Source organism: Saccopteryx bilineata, chromosome 4 (genome assembly GCF_036850765.1).
Source record: "Saccopteryx bilineata isolate mSacBil1 chromosome 4, mSacBil1_pri_phased_curated, whole genome shotgun sequence".
In the NCBI taxonomy this organism is placed as follows: domain Eukaryota; kingdom Metazoa; phylum Chordata; class Mammalia; order Chiroptera; family Emballonuridae; genus Saccopteryx; species Saccopteryx bilineata.
The window spans coordinates 248951706-248965225 of NC_089493.1; the positions used below are offsets into that span (position 1 = coordinate 248951706).

Sequence of the window (13520 nt, forward strand, 5' to 3'; positions counted from 1 at the left end):
GATTTTGTTAACCTGTCAGAAACTTCTATATCATATGTTAAGTAAAGGAATATAGTATTTAAATACAGCACATTTAATGGGTTACACTTCTTCTGTTAGAAAATCTTATTAGTGATAACATTTTGATGCATTTGTAAATACTTTCTATTGCTTTACTTTCCAATTTCAAGATGGCAGAGTAACAATAAAAAAATCCCATTACAATAAATGGTAATGATAAGAAAGATAAAAACACTCTGATGAAAGTAAAGTCACACTCAATAACAAGAAAATGAACTCTTGGTGGACCTGTGTCAAAAAATCAAGTTGAAGTAAACATAGGATACACAACCAGAGTAGTAAGCTTAGGTTACTCATGGGAAATTTCAAACACACAGATAAACAGACAGTGAAAAATCAACACCAAAGAAGCTGACAAACTCAGTGAAAAACTTGCACCTGAGGAAGCAGATTTATCTGAACAATAAGAAAAGTGCTTATATTCAGACAGGTTTAAAAAACCACGAAATGAAATAAGATATAAAAATAAATGTGGCTATTAAAATCAACAGAGATCTAAAAAAATGAAAAACAGATTTTCTAAAAGAAACTTAGATAGGCTTAATAAAAGATAGGACATTGCTGAAGAATGCATTAGTGTCTAGAAAATGAAGCTAGGCTTTCTTCTGAAATGAAACAAAAAGAAATGAAGATTAGGAATATATGAAAAGAAAGTTAAAAAAATAAGAAGGACTCAGAAGTTCTACTATCTGTCTAATAGGAAAGAAAATAGGAGAAGACAAAATATTTGAAGAAATAAAGTTAGAGAATTTCAAAGAACTAATGAAAGATACAGAAAAACTCCAGAGTCTTAAACAGTATTTTTTAAAAGCCTAGATAAATTATAATGAAACCTTAGGATCTAAAGAGAAAAATCTTCATCAAAATAATCATTAAAAAAAATAATAATCAACTCTTCTGTAAAATTTTTCTCAATTCTAAGTCAGTCACTCCCTCCTTTGCATTCCCTGAGCCTTTTACTATCCATCATATTGTAATACTTATTATTTAAGTACTACATCATGTGATGTATCATTTATCAGTTCACATTTGTTTCTAACAAGATTGATTGTAAGGAAGGAGAAACTGCGTGCATATCACAATGTCTGGCATTAGGCACTGACCAACAAAAGGCTGCTAAATAAGTTGTATTGACAAGGGTTTTACTTGAGATTCATTTGCCATAAAGTCTTAAGTTAAAATCTGAAAGGTGGAAAAAGAACCAGTACTCAACACAATAGCTACATGTTTTTTGCATTAAAATGCATTGTTGTATATAGTTTTTCTAAAGAAAAAACATTCATACTCTGTAACCTCATCAGTTTACTGCAAGCATTCTTAAATTTCACAAAGATATATGGTCTGACCAGGTGGTGGCACATTGAATAGAGCATCAGACTGGGACACGGAGGACCCAGGTTCAAAACCCCAAGCTTGCCAGCTTGAGTGAGGGCTCATCTGGTTTGAGCAAGGCTCACTTGATCTGCTGTAGCCACCCCCCCCCCGCCCCATCAAGGCATATATGAGAAAGCAATCAATGAACAACTAAAATGCCACAACGAAGAATTGATGCTTCTCATCTCTCTCCCTTCCTGTCTGTCTGTCCCTGTCTACACTCTGTCTGACTCTCCCTTTGTCTCTGCAAAAACCAAACAAAAAAAAACCAACCCACAAAAACAAAACAAAAAAATTTCACAAAAATATTTACCTGTAGTTATGACTCCCACAAAGGCACTGATATATACAAGCAGAAAGTGAGGCTGCTAAAGTATGCATTACATATCCCTGGAAAAAACCCAAAAACAAAATTAATTATGTAAGGTAACTTTTTGTAAGACCTAATATAATCAGCATTTTAAAAAAGATGAAAAAATAATTTTGCCCTTATAAACTACTTCTTTTTTTTTCCTTAACACTCATTTCTAACTTTTAAGGTCTCACTAGAGACAAAGAAAAAATACCAAGCCTTTGGCAGAAATTATAAAGCACATATCTGCTACCTAATTTCAATTTCAAGAACAAATGGGAACAGATGTTAGCTATTCAGTAGTGCATGAACCATGTATTAAAAGCAAACCCTGACCTGTGGTGGCGCAGTGGATAAAGCGTCCACCTGGAAATGCTGAGGTTGCCGGTTCGAAACCCTGGGCTTGCCTGGTCAAGGCGCATATGGGAGTTGATGCTTCCAGCTTCTCCCTCATCTCTCTCTGTCTCTCCTCTCTCTCTCTCTGTCTCTCCCTCTCCTCTCTAAAATGAATAAATAAAAAGTTAAAAAAAAAAAAGCAAACCCTTTAAGGTTCAACCTGCTTCTTCCTCAACCAAAATATAAAAAAGCACAGACTGACAAAGGACAGTTCACCGATGGACAGGACATTGAAAAATATGCTACCACATATTCTAGGTACTATAGTAAAAAACAATTTAAAGAGGGTTAAATTTTAGAGAAAGAAGAAGATAGCAATTAAAGGCAAACATTTATCTTGGGGAAGAGGTTTTAAATACAGCATGATGAGAAATAACAGAAGCAGATCTGAGAATGAAAGAGAAGTGTAACCTAGATAAGAAACTAGACTATTAAAAGACTAAGCTCTTCATCTAATTATGAAGCATGACAGTCTTTTATGTTGATAAAAACAGTGAATAACAGAGTAAAATCTCGTTGCTATTTCTACTTCAATGATCAGTAAGACATGCAGTATGAATTAAAACCAAGAATATCACCATGTAGAATGAAGACAGCAGAGACCACATATGGAATATTGCACAAGTGATCAGAATATTGTCCAATCAAAAGGTGGAGCACATTTCACCACTTATTGAATCTGGGCTGCCCTTGTAACTTGCTTTGTCTAAGAGGATACAACAGAAGTCATATATGAATTCTGAACCTAGTCCTTAAAAGGTCTTGAAATTTCTACTCTTGCTGCTTTTTAAAATCCTGCAACCATAATGTGAAATAATCTAGTTGTGGTTGTTAATTTTATGTGTCAACTTGACTGACCTCGAGGTGCCCAGACATTTGGTCAAGCATTATTCTGGGTGCATCTGTTAGGGTGATTTTGGAGATTAACATTTGAATTGGATCACTAAGCAAAGAAGATATGAGTATGCTTCATCCAATCAACTGAAGACCTTAATAGAACAGAAAGGTTGAGCATGAGCGAACTTCTGTCTGGCTGCATCGAGCTTGGACATGAGTCTTTCCTGCCACTGAACTAGAACTGAAACACTGGCTCTTCTTGGGTCTCAAGCCTGCTGCTGGCTTTCAACTGGTTCTCAGGACTTCAGAGTTAAACTGAAACTATGTGGTCAGCGCTACTGTGTCCCCAGCTTGCCAACTGCAGATCTAGGGACCTCTCAGCCTCCATATCATGTGAGTCAACAGCTTATAATAACGCTTTTTACATACACACACCCCCCTTATTGGTTCTGTTTCTCTAGAGAATCCAGACTAATGTGCTAGCTTCCCTGTTGGAAGATGAGACACATAGGACCCAGATTCTTTGGTCAGCTCTGCAAGAGTCTGCTGACCATCTGAAATATAAGTGAAGTCATCCTAGATCATTCAGAATCCAGTCAACCTACCAGTTCCCCAAAGATAAATGAAAGTATCCAGAGATCAGCCCAGCTGGTCCAAACCAGAACTGATGAGCTAACCCACAGAAACATGGGCAAAAACAAATGATGGCTATTTTAGGCTACTAATGTTTCAGAATGGTTCTTAAGCAACAAAAGCTAACCGATATACCAGTGGTATACTTACTATTAAAGTTATATATGGAATAGAGTTTGGCCAAAATGAGCACAATTTGGAGGAAATTAATTCCTAACTGTAGTATACGCAATGGGGACATTTATACTAACGGAGCAGTATAGGAAAAGAAGTGGTAAAATGAAATTACAAGGGTTAAGGTTATTCAAGAGGGGAAAACTCTAGGAGAGGCCACCATTAGGTAAAGCAGAAAATCAAACTAGTGTGATATCACCGCCTGTGAGGAATTTGAGAACCAGATGACAGACTATAAGGGGAAAAAAATATAGATTCAAAAATAGTCAAACTTGGTCATATATTAAAGTATCTCACTATGTTTGGAAAGTAAAAATGATATATGAAATGTGATATTAATGGTAGATAAAGTGGAGTGGTGATGGATGGGAAGATGAATGGATGGTAACTATGTATATGATTAGTTTTGCATAAGTCACCAAAGGAAATTCTTTTTCTTTTTTTTTACAGAGACAGAGAGAGAGTCAGAGAGGGATAGATAGAGACAGACAGACAGGAACAAAGAGAGATGAGAAGCATCAATCATCAGTTTTTTGTTGCACCACCTTAGTAGTTCATTGACTGCTTTCTCATATGTGCCTTGATTGGGGGGGGGGCGGCTACAGCAGACCAAGTAATCCCTTGCTCAAGCCAGTAACCCTGGGTCCAAGCTGGTGAGCTTTCCTCAAACCAGATGAGCCCGCGCTCAAGCTGGTAACCTTGGGGTCTCAAACTTGGGTCCTCCACATGACAGTCTAACACTCTATCCACTGTGCCAACACCTGGTCAGGCCTAAGGAAATTCTTAAAAATATATATTCTTGAGACTCACTCTCACAGACAAATTCAGTAAGTTTGGAGTGACATGAACAGGCCAAACATTTAACAAGCACTTAAGGTGATTCTGCTGTAGTCAGAGTCATGAGTCACTACCTAGCCCAAAGGAATGACAGACAAGATACCTCGTATTATCCTGAAAATATGTAACTTTAAATACTAACAAAGAAATAACGTACATATTATAAACTTTACATCAAAATATTAAGTTTCTATCTCTAAAATACAGCCTTCTGGCTAAGCGTACTGCTAAAGAAATTACTCATGTACTGCATATATACCAATTACTCTTATCTTAATAAAATGGCTAAGTAAGACTTAATAATTAGCACTGGATTAAAAACAGAAGCACCATATTGCATATAAGTAACACAAGTAAGATGAGCCTGGCCTACAACCAGAAGTTTTCTTTAAACAAAATCAATATAAACTTGGTAATGTAACAATCACTATTGTATGGTCTGATGTTTAAAATTGTTTTTAAAAACCTTAACCCTTATATTTTAGTCTTACTGTAGTATATAGGTAAATTAAAAGACTGAAACCAAGCATACTTACTTTATTGCTTTGGATATCAGGATGGGGTGGTGAATCCAAGTCTATTATGGCATGTAGAACATCGTGTGTTATATTACTAAGGTGCAATAACGGATTGGCAACTACTGTTTTGGCACTGGCTGTACAAGCAAAGAGGAGAGGTACTGAGGTTTGCTCTGACAGAGGATTAGAAAATACTGGTTCTGATGTTTCCTTAAAAACAAAGGAAAAAAAGGTTAACCAGCCATTCATAGTTATAACCCATTAATCATGTAATTCAAGGGTTTCTTTGAAAAACTTCAAAACAACTAATAATTAAAAGCCTAATGGAAACTTTTTATAGTTAGAAGGGACTTGATGAGGTCAACATTCCAGCAATTATATTGAAAAACCGATGGGACATTACCCTTTTAACAAAAGAAGGTCATCACCTTCATAAGGCATTCCTACAAGAATGTGGAGTATGAATTCAGCATAACACCAAACTGTACTTAAACTGCAATACATGCACAACTCTACAAATACACAATGTGACACACCACACACCTTTTTAAGAAAGGAGTATTTCTTAAAGCTATCATAATGAAGAAAATAAACAATTTTATTATTTAAAAACAAAAAAAGCAATTATCAAAAACTTTGTTATACATGAACTATTTTGACTGGCTATCATATGTTACATACCTGCTGAGATTCTTGTAAAAGCAAAATCAATTCCATTCTCACAGATGCAAGACCCTCACCATGGGATCCATGAAGTATGCAGTAACTAAGAAACATTCTCAAGAGTGATTGATATTTCAAAAGCCACAGTCTTTTTCCTTGAAAATTTTCTTTCAGTTGTTTCACCTTTGTTTGGTGGAGCAAATCTTCAGCATCTTCATTTATTCCTAATTCATCTTCATTTGCACCAAATGTAGATTGTAATTCTTTGGCATTTGAACAATAGTCACAAGTCTTTTGAAGAGCGATCACCTCTTTTTCAAGCCAGTGGTACAGTTGGTAACGCAATTTTCCACCATCTATTTCATAGCCAGTAGATAAAGTACGCAGTTCTCCTGTGAGAATCTTTAAACATGCTCTAAATTTTAACTGGACTGCAATTATATCTTCTGATGGACTTAAAATGTCATTTTCATCCAGTGTGCTGAGAGATTCTGTATAATTAGAACTCGTTTCATCTATTTTTTTTCCTATTTTTTTCTTTAAAGGTTTTAGTTCTTTTGTTGAGCTAGGGAGATCCTCATTTTCATCATAATTATCACTGTCCCATTTTAATTCTAAAGAGTCATCCTGAAATACAACACTTGGTTGGCTCCAGTCAAAAGAAAGAGTAGAGTTTGACTGTTTCTCTGAAGAACCCTCTGAAGAAGATCCAAAGCCATTAATGAGTGACTGTGACCAATCAATAGCAGAAGACTTATCCTCCCTTGCACCCAGTTTGAATGGAGAAGTAGGAGAACAGTCTTTACTAGTATTCAGAAAACTAGATGTTCTACAAAAAGGTTTTGTTTTCTTGATGACTTTTGGTATCTTTGATAATACTTCCAAAGCCAACATAGGGCAGCCAGCTTTTAAATGAGCACAGGCCGTAGTAAAAAATAATCTTCTTTCACTTAGATTAATTGTTCCTGCCAGTCCACTTTTTCCTGTTAAACTCACATGTGTGGAAAATGCAACAGATGATCCAAAATGATGTCTCAGCAAAAGAGGATGTGTTCTTAGATAATTGTAGAAATTAAAAACTGCAGGATTACAGGCTGACATCATGACTTGATCTGAAAGGAAATTCATTTTATGAACCAAGGAGAATTCTTCAAGGGTTATATTACAGTCCTTTTTCTCTACTATGGCACCTTCATCTACCTATTCCTCTGACATAATTTTATTGACAGACCACAATAATACATAGCACTGAACAGACAAAAACACATTTGTAATCAAGGTATTCTAAGAGTATGAAAACAAAGGTTATACTGATTTCACATCTTTCCGGTAACAATCTAAGATCATTTAAAACATCCACTTATACACAGTCCTTTTTCTCTTACTTTCCTGGACACTCCCTGCCCAGTCTGCTTTGCTACTCCTCAACTTCTTTACCTTTGAATACAGAGTATTACATACTCTTGCCTCATGCCCTTTTTATTTAGGGAGCCTATGGCCTAAACCACTCTTTACCCAGATACCTACAGGTGACTACTCACTCATTTCAGTTAGGTCTCTGCTCAAAGGTGACCTTATCAGAGAAGTTTTCTTTATCTAAAGCAACACTCCCTCAAATCTGCTCCCAGCCTTCCCCACATCATTTATCTATTTGCTCAAGCTAAAAGCCCAGGAATTATCCTTGATTCTTACTCCCTCACACTTCATATCCAATTCTGTTCCATCTAGTCAACCTCAGCACTATATTCCAAATCCAACCACTTCTCTCTGCCTCCCTCCTATCATCCAGGCACAAGCCACTATTATCTTTTTAGTTTTTTTTCTAAAATACAGGCTAATTTGGCTCTAAAGCATGTGGTCATATATTAATCCCAAATCAAAATACATGTTGACATGAATATGTGTAGGTATAAAAAAAAGTGACTAAAAAGGCCTTTTATTTCTCCCCCTTCATTAAATAGAGGCTTGTTTGGAAATCTACATACAACTCAGATGGCTAGGAGACTAGAACAACTGAGTACATGGCTTTCATATAAAAAGACATATGATAGTTCCTAATTAAATGAGGCTATACCAAAAGCTACAAAGTAGAACCTATTCCAATTAGTACTCCAAATGATGTGATACCTACTATACTAGCTATCAGGCAATTTGGTTCTACCTATGGAAAAATATTTGAAAAGCATATTTCATTATTTTATATAAAGTTATATAAAAAATTCCATTTTATACTAACCTCTAGAAAAGCTTTAACAGAATGAATTTCTAAAACAAAAAACAGAAGTAGACTCAAAAGAGAACATTAAAAAAATTCTCTACCTTACGCATCTCATGCTCAAGTCAAGAATTTAATTAAGTGATTTTTAATCACACCACATATATCAACTTTCTTTTTAACAAATACATTTTTTTACTAAAAAAATTGTAAAACTGCCTGACCAGGTGGTGGTGCAGTGGATAAAGTGTTGGACTGGGACGTGAAGGACCCAGGTTCGAAACCCCGAGGCCACCAGTTTGATCGCGGGCTCATCTGGTTTGAGCAAGGCTCACCACCTTGAGCCCAAGGTTGCTGGCTTGAGCAAGGGGTCACTCGGTCTGCTGTAGCCCCCTGGTCAAGGCACATATGAGAAAGCAATCAATAAGAAACTAAGTTGCCGCAACAAAGAATTGATGCTTCTCATCTCTCTTCCTTCCAGTCTATCTGTCCCTCTCTCTGTCTGTCACAAACACACACACACACACACACACGCACACAAACAAAACCCAAAAATTGTAAAAACTGATTAATATGCTTCCACCTACAATAAACTGAATTTATACCAGTATTTTCTTCAAAACATTTATATTCAAATGTTTATATATTTATGTTGAATATATTGATTTCATAAAAACAGAAAATCCAAAATCCTTGCTTTTCAAAAAACTTATTTTTCTGGAAAACAAAACAAAATAAAACAAAAGTATACATTACTCTGTGTCCCCAACCAAACCATAAAGTTTTAGACCATATCTTCACTTGCTTTGTATTATCCTTACTACACAACAGTGTGTCTGTACCCAGCAAACATTAATAAAACTCATTAACATCTTAAAAACGCAGCTTACCATCATCCTCTCTGATAGGTTGCTTTATTAATGTTTCCAAAGCACTACTATAATCTTCCAAAATCCAATATGCCATACTCCGAAGAAAAGGATCATAATGCATACTGATATTCAATGTATCGAGTTCACTGACAGGAGAAACAATTCCCAAAATTTTTTTACGTAAAATAGTCTTATATGTTGCAGATTTATCAAATTCAGAATCATAGAGTCTTGCTATTACAAGAGCCAACTGAATGTCGTTCAGTTTCTCAAGACATACCTTCAAAAAGAAAAAGAAATGTTTACAAATAAGCAGGAATATCTTCCTTTAAAAATTTTTTTTTATCTATTGATTTGAGAGAAAGAGACATTGATTTGTTGTTCCACTTAGCAGTGCATTCATTGGTTGCTTCTTGTATGTGCCCAGATGGAAGATCAAACCCGCAACTTTGACATATCAGGGCGATGCTCTAACTGAGCTACCTGGTCAAGGCAGGAGTATCTTTTATTTAAGATAAATTCAATGGACTCACTAATAATTATATGAACACAATGTTTTATTACTATTTGAAAATAGTCAACAAGGATGATTTAAAAAACCCAAAACAAACTGCTTGCTTTTAGCACATCTACTTGATAGCATTTATGTTAATAACTTATAAATCTACCTGCCAGTACAAAATATGTTTGCAAAAAGAATTGGCCTAATGAGGATATACTGAATCATTATTAATAGCATCAATTCAAATGACATATTTGTTTTATTCTTGGAAGTTTTACTCTTCCCATCCACCTTAGCAGACTAGTGTTTCCAAATTTAAAAAGTTGTTTGCTTGTATAAAACTCTGAGCAAAAGGGCAATTTAAGATAGACATGTTGTATCTTAAAAGCTCATAATTTTTTAAGGTTCACTGAGAAATAATCTGTTAAAATTTGCTAACGTTTATCAACCGAGACAGAACAAAATAAATATAGATTCAAATACATGTTTAAATTGATAGGACAAACTTTTTAAAAATCTGTTCTTAAATACTCTAGAGTCAAATAAATTACCTATCTCTAGCAACCAACAAGACCTGGTTAATCTTAATTCTGTGTAAATAGTATCATTCAAGTTATATGACAAAATTTTAAGTCATTATTAAATTTTATCAATTATTTTAGTCTTGTGTTATTTCCACCAGATTTAAGTTAAAATTAAAAAATGAAAATTTAAGCCCTGAATAAGAGGATGACAGTGCTATTTTTAAAAAGGGTTCATTCATTACCTCAACTGCATCTCTCAGGCAACCAGCTAAAAGAAAAAATGCTGCAGAATGTTCAAATCTCTGTTTGCCTAACAAAGAAAATGCATTCTTTAAAGCTGCTTTACGCCACCTCTCCTCTTCAAAATTGTGTCCAAAAAACTGTGTCATCTTGGTATCTTTTTGGGATCTATAAGAAAGAAAACAGTATGAAAAATTTGAAAGATAATGTTTCTATATCAGAAATGATTTTATGAAGTCAGCCACTTAAAAGTTTGTATGACTCGAAGGAAACATTTGACAGTTCAAAAGTTACTACATATCTTCTTTTCTGAGCAAAGAATATTTATGATATACATTTAGTTTCTCATGTATATCTGAGATTATTTAAAAAATTCTTTCAAAGCCCTGGCAAGTTGGCTCAGTGAGTAGAAAAGCATCAGCCTGGCATGTGGATGTCCTGGGTTCAAATCCTGGTCAGGGCACACAGGAGAAATGACCATCTACTTCTTCAACCCTCCTCCTCCCTTCTCTCTCTCTCCTACTCTCTCTCTCTCCCCCCCTCCCATATCCATGGCTCGACTGGCTGGAGTGAGTTGCCCCCCCCAAGATAGCTCCATGGCCTCTACCATAGGCGCTAAAAATAGCTTGGCTGCAGAGCAACAGAGATGGGCAGAGTATAGCCCTATTGGGGCCTTGCCAGGTGGATTCAGATGGGACGCATGTGGGATTCTATCTCTCTGCCTTCCCTGCTCTCATTAATTAAAAAAAATCTTTCAAAAAACTATAAAAATTGCATTAGCAGCACTATGAGAAATTATTTTTGAATCCATGTGAAATGTATAATTTATATTAACTTCTGTGTGACTTCACCATTTACATCTCATTAATCACCTTAACCTCCACTGGAACCTAAGGATAACACTTTGATGATCAAACTCTAAAGAATCTGTACTGATTGAAAAGAATCCTAAGAGATCTAGTCTCTTGTAAAACTGGCTAGTACCATGATTTTTCTCCAAAGGCTGCTGTTCATATGGATTTATCTGGAACAAAACCCAAAACAAATGGTAATCATGTTCACCAAGTCTTGCTGAGGACAAACGAGAAAGAAAAAATCCTAAATGACTCAAGTTCAATTATGGGATCTGGGCCCACGGGCAGAGGGCAGTTTAGGAGGACAGCTTGGCGCATGAGCTTTTATAGGGCACAGGGTAGATGCCTGTTCCAGACTCCATCAATTTATCTTCCATGCCCCAGATGCAAATATCTGGTTTAGTTCTTTGTTCTGTAGGAGTGTCACAAGAAATTCTTAAAAATTAGCAAAAAAAAAAAAAATCTTTTCTGGACTGATAAAACCTAAGAACAAACTATTGATAAAATAGCCTCATCAAAATCTTCTGTTCTGGATAACACCTGGGCTTCTTCCCTATGAAATCTCTCCTTAAATACAAAAATAACAAAGAATCTACATGAATCACACTAACCAGAAAAACAAATCTTTACTTCATACATTTACTCCTTAGGAAAAACTTTCCATTTTGAAGTACAGTTTTCTCACCTACCTATATAATCCCCAAATCACAGCCTTCTTTTTCATTGCAAGGTAAAAAATGGCAGCATCTAAAGGGTCGTTCTTTCTATAAAAGGATGCCTTGGCTACCTGTAATTAGAAAATATAAGTCAAAATTTCACAGAAACCATTTTTTTTCACAGAAACCATTTTTAAGTGAACAAATATATAGTTTTCCTCATATATAAAACTGGCACACATTATCTGTATAAATTTTCAATAACATTAAAAAATATGTATATAAATGCATGCACCTGTATATTACAAATATGTATATTTAACAATTACAAAAATATACTGCTCACAAAAATTAGGGGATGTTTTATCGCTTCATATTCATTTTGAGATATCCCCTAATTCTTTTGAGTAGGATAATTTATAGTGGTGGCCTCCAATGAGACAGAGAGGTGAGAATAGGACTTTATTTTTCATTACAAGCTCTTCTGTACCATTTTATTTTTTCTAAACATGTATACACATTATTTTGTAAATTTCAGACATATAATATTAAATAAATGCATCAACTAGCAATTTAAGAATTAGAATATAAAGTTTAAAATATTATATTAACATATTTTCAAATATAAAGACTATTTAAAATTATATTACTGCTTCAAATTAAAAGAATAGAAGGAGAGAAAATATGAAATGTCACTGAAAGAAACATCCTAAATACATATTTTTGACACTAACATAACATACGTACTTACCTTTTCTACGCATTTGCGTAAGACTCGGGTATTCCGAACCCACCATCCCACATCCATGGCTTTCAGTTCAGACCAAGTGGGATTGTCTTTCTGCATTGTTGGCAACGTGTTCAGCAGTTCTTCTGCTACTGAATGAAATGCCCAGGCAAAATGACTAGTAGACAGGCCTGAAGAAATATAAAAAATAATGATTATCAGAAATGTTTGCTCCATATTTGCAATAAAAATGTCTAAACTTTATGAGACTCAGAAAGTTACAATTAACTGTTTAGGGCTGGAGGAAATATGGGTTTTTTGCTTGCTTCTCTAAAAAATTCTTTCACTTCAATATTTTTTTACAATGACCATATATTTTCTATAATTAAAATGTATATTCTTAAAAAGATTTTAAAAAAATGCTATGGCAAATGCCACTGTGCTGGGTAGTTTTGTTCTCTAGCTATTACGCATGACTTTTTCTTAGAAAACATGAAACAAGGTATTATTCTATAATGGTATGACTCTTCTTTAAAGCTGATTCTCATCTTCCTTTGGCCAACATTTGTACTGAAGATTTAGTTCTATGAATTAAAAAAAAAACACCAACTAGATTTAATAGCTTGGTGAGAACTTAAGACTATAATGATTCATATCAAAATTTTTTCATACTATTTTAATGTTTATTTTATTTTATTTTTTATTTTATTTTTTTCTGAAGTTGGAAACAGGGAGGCAGTCAGACTCCCGCATGCACCCGACCAGGATCCAACCAGCACACCCACCAGGGGGCAATGCTCTTCCCATCTGGGGCATTGCTCTGTTGCAACCAGAGCCATTCTAACGCCTGAGGCAGAGGCCACAGAGCCATCCTCAGCGCCCAGGCCAACTTTGCTCCAATGGAGCCTCGGCTGGGGGAGGGGAAGAGAGAGACAGAGGGGAAGGAGAGAGGGAGGGGTGCAGAAGCAGATGGGCGCTTCTCCTGTGTGCCCTGGCCGGGAATCGAACCCGGAACTCCTGCACGCCAGGCGATGCTCTACCACTGAGCCAACCAGCCAGGGCTTTTTATACTATTTTAATTTGCTT

The 13520-nt window shown here is 35.4% G+C and overlaps 1 protein-coding gene across 1 annotated transcript in view; it reads right to left on the reverse strand.

The window, feature by feature from the left end:
* Positions 1 to 452: 452 nt before the first annotated feature.
* Positions 453 to 13520, reverse strand: part of LOC136335669 (dmX-like protein 1) — a 61721-nt gene continuing 48653 nt past the window's right edge. Inside the window, 8 exon segments of the mRNA XM_066276815.1 lie at positions 453 to 456; positions 1748 to 1824; positions 5200 to 5391; positions 5863 to 6956; positions 8950 to 9211; positions 10200 to 10365; positions 11741 to 11838; positions 12459 to 12625. Coding sequence (XP_066132912.1) covers positions 453 to 456; positions 1748 to 1824; positions 5200 to 5391; positions 5863 to 6956; positions 8950 to 9211; positions 10200 to 10365; positions 11741 to 11838; positions 12459 to 12625 — 2060 coding nt within the window.